At 50.8% G+C, this 3,636-nt stretch overlaps 1 protein-coding gene across 1 annotated transcript; it reads left to right on the plus strand.

Moving 5' to 3' along the window:
• Positions 1-880: 880 nt before the first annotated feature.
• Positions 881-2,362, plus strand: KCNA1 (potassium voltage-gated channel subfamily A member 1). Its single transcript, XM_015829350.1, has one exon. The coding sequence runs from the start codon at positions 881-883 to the stop codon at positions 2,360-2,362; it is 1,482 nt and encodes a 493-aa protein (XP_015684836.1).
• Positions 2,363-3,636: the final 1,274 nt, after the last annotated feature.

The raw sequence follows: 3,636 nt of genomic DNA on the forward strand, positions 1-3,636 counted from the left end.
GCAGCAGCAGCAGTTGTGTGTTTGTTTATTTATTTATCTCTCGGTGCGAGGAGGCAAAGTGTGGCAGGAGCCGCAGTGCAACAGCAGCCGCAGCCGCAGCCACCGCTGCGGAGGGCGCCATCCGGCAAGAAAAGTCCAAGAGGGCAAAGACTGGCGCAGCTCCCTCTCGTAGCCTACCTCTATCCCCCCACTCCCCCACCCACCCACCCACACACACACACACACACGTGCGCGGAGGCCCGGGCTTTCCTCCTGCCTTTGTGGAGCCGGTCCGACTTGCCTGGTTCCCCCCACCCCACTCACCCCCACCCTCCCCTTCCCTATTTCCCTTCCTTTCTTCGGCCCGGACTCCCTCCGGCCCAGCCCCTTCCCCGTTTTCTCTCTCTTGACTTTCCGTTCTTCATCCTTGCCGTCTCCCAGCCCTGGAGCTGTCCACTTCAGCACCTTCCGCAGCGACCCGTTGACTCTGCCCAGGGAGCTGTCCACTTCAGCACCCTCCGTACAGATGGCCTAACTCTGCCCTGGGAGCTGTCCACTTCAGCACCTTCCGCAGCGACCCGTTAACTCTGCCCAGGGAGCTGTCCACTTCAGCACCCTCCGTACAGATGGTCTAACTCTGCCTCGGGAGCTGTCCACTTCAGCACCCTCCAAACAGATGGTCTAATTCTGCCCCCGGGAGCTGTCCACCTCAGCACCCTCCGCAGCGATGCGCTGACTCTGCCCCGGGAGCTGTCCACTTCAGCACTCTCCATAGCGATGGTCTAACTCTGCCCGGGACCCGCGGCTCTCCCTGAGGTCCTCCTCCCTCCATCGCTCGCTGGCCGGCTCTGGAGGCTGGGGGACTCCTCCTGCCTCCGGCCCTAACTCTCCTTCTCCCACCATGACTGTCATGGCTGGGGACAATCCGGACGAAACCTTGGCTTTGCCAGGCCACCCTCAGGACAGCTACCGGCCTGGGTCTCACGAGGACCACGAGTGCTGTGAGCGGGTGGTGATTAACATTGCTGGCCTGAGGTTCGAGACGCAGCTGAAAACCCTGGCTCAGTTCCCCAACACTTTACTGGGGAACCCCAAGAAACGCATGAGGTACTTTGACCCACTGAGGAACGAGTATTTCTTTGACCGGAATCGGCCAAGCTTCGATGCCATCCTCTATTACTATCAGTCTGGGGGAAGGCTTCGTCGGCCGGTCAACGTCCCTCTGGACATGTTCTCCGAGGAGATCAAGTTTTACGAGCTGGGGGAGGAGGCCATGGAGAAATTCCGGGAGGATGAAGGTTTCATTAAGGAGGAAGAGCGACCCCTCCCCGAGAAAGAATATCAAAGGCAGCTTTGGCTGCTCTTCGAATACCCCGAAAGCTCTGGGCCGGCCCGGGTGATCGCCATCGTCTCCGTCATGGTGATCTTAATCTCCATCGTCATCTTTTGCCTGGAAACCCTGCCAGTCTTAAAGGACCAGGAGAAGGACTTTGAGGTCCACAACCGCATGGACAACTCCACCACCTTTCGCAAACCCAACATCTTCAAGGACCCCTTCTTCGTGGTGGAAACTCTATGCATCATCTGGTTTTCCTTCGAGTTGGTGGTGCGCTTCATCGCCTGCCCGAGCAAGGCCGAGTTCTTCAAGAACATCATGAATTTCATAGACATAGTGGCCATCATCCCTTACTTCATCACTCTGGGCACAGAGATGGCTGAGCGGAAGGGCCCCCCCAAAGGAGAGCAGGCCACTTCTCTGGCCATCCTGAGGGTCATCCGATTGGTAAGAGTCTTTCGCATCTTCAAACTCTCCCGGCACTCCAAAGGCCTCCAGATTCTGGGACAGACCCTCAAGGCCAGCATGAGGGAGCTAGGCTTGCTAATCTTTTTCCTTTTCATTGGGGTGATTTTGTTCTCCAGCGCAGTGTACTTTGCTGAAGCCGAGGAATCTGGGACGTCTTTCGAGAGCATCCCCGAAGCTTTCTGGTGGGCAGTGATATCCATGACCACCGTAGGATATGGTGACATGTACCCTGTGACAATTGGAGGCAAAATCGTGGGCTCCTTGTGTGCCATTGCTGGTGTGCTGACAATTGCCCTGCCTGTACCTGTCATTGTGTCCAACTTCAACTACTTCTACCACCGAGAAACAGAAGGGGAGGAACAGGCTCAATTACTTAAAGTTAGCTCTCCTAACTTAGCCTCTGACTCAAACTTGAGTCGTCGTAGCTCCTCCAGCATTAGCAAGTCAGAGTACATGGAAATTGAAGAGGATGTGAATAATAGCCTAGACAATTTTAGGGACGCCACCCTCAGAACTGGCAACTACACCTTAACCAATCAGAACTGTGTCAATAAAACCAAGCTGCTTACAGATGTTTAGGCCGTGTAGGGGAGGGGGAGGTGAAAACCGCCCCCACACACCTTGGTAGCTTGGAGATGTTAAAGGGATGAGTGGCCCCCTCCTTGTAGACGCTTGATGAATATGTCTTTGAATGCTTGACCTCGGCTGCACTGCAAATTTCGCTCAGCGCTTCAAGAAGCGTTCAGGATCCATGAATGAGAGTCACAATTTTTGGGGGTTGTGTTTTATTTGGGGTGGGGGGGAAGGGGGGGGGAAGGGAAGAGGATTTCCTTTCCAAAAGTTATTTTCCAGTGGGTATGAATAGTTAATGATCATCCATCGGACTAGTCTAGTTATAAATAAGTACGGTATGCTTCTAGCCCTAGAATCCTTTGCTTTACTTTTGTTTCTTTTTTCTTTTTTGGGTTCGTTCACTTTTGATTTTTTTAACAATCCCCTCCGAGAGGACTTTTAACAAATATGCATGGATTACAGGAAAAGTTTCTATTTAAGACGAAAACAAAACAAAACAAAACAAAAAAAAACCTTGCACAATGCATCCCAAAACACGCATCCAACACTCTATTGAGCAGTAAAAATAACGGGCAATAAATATTTGCCTCTCCTTAGGATGACCGACTTAAATCTAATTCCTTGGCAAAAGGGTTTGCAGGTCTGGTGTACGGATCTACGCACAGCACTTTACAAAAAAAATACGGTCATTCTGGGTTTGCGGGACACCTTTCCGAGGCATTCTCATCCCAGGGGGGCTGGAGGGCTTGTGGGGGGTGGGGGAGACAAAATGTCTGCAGTGCTGCTAAGGGGTCTTAAGGGCCCCTCTTCTCCAGAAGTGGATGCAAATGTTTGTAGCTTCTCTCTAGCAAGACAGCACAATAGAATTTAATAGAAGCATGTGGACTTTGATACTTCTCTGTTTTATAACTAACTGCATGCCTTGGCCCATTACCTCAGAAATTAAGGAATAGGCTTTTGTTTCGACCCACCTCCTTTTAAAATAGGCCTGTCCTTTTTTTTTTTTTTTTTNTGGGATTTTAAAATGCAAAAATTCCAGGGCTGTGGAAAACCCCAAAGCTTAAGCTTGCTCCAAATTAATGGGTGACTTAGGCATGGAATAATGAAAACGATGTTATATAGACCAACGCAATTATGATTTTTTTTCCTTTTTAAAGATTCGTTCCAACCGTTCTTCCAATTTTACAGTTTCTTGCTTGATGAAAACTTTTCTGAGGGAAGATAAGTTTCTGAAAAGATGCAAGGCCTGAAGCTATTGGCTATAGAAGGAAATATATATA

This window comes from Protobothrops mucrosquamatus, unplaced genomic scaffold (assembly GCF_001527695.2).
Source record: "Protobothrops mucrosquamatus isolate PMUCROS unplaced genomic scaffold, P.Mucros_1.0 scaffold5920, whole genome shotgun sequence".
NCBI classification, from domain to species: Eukaryota; Metazoa; Chordata; class Lepidosauria; order Squamata; family Viperidae; genus Protobothrops; species Protobothrops mucrosquamatus.

What these genes read in the sequence shown, in the direction of transcription:
- KCNA1 (XM_015829350.1), top strand. Translation starts at nt 881, where the DNA reads ATGACTGTCATGGCTGGGGACAATCCGGACGAAACCTTGGCTTTGCCA.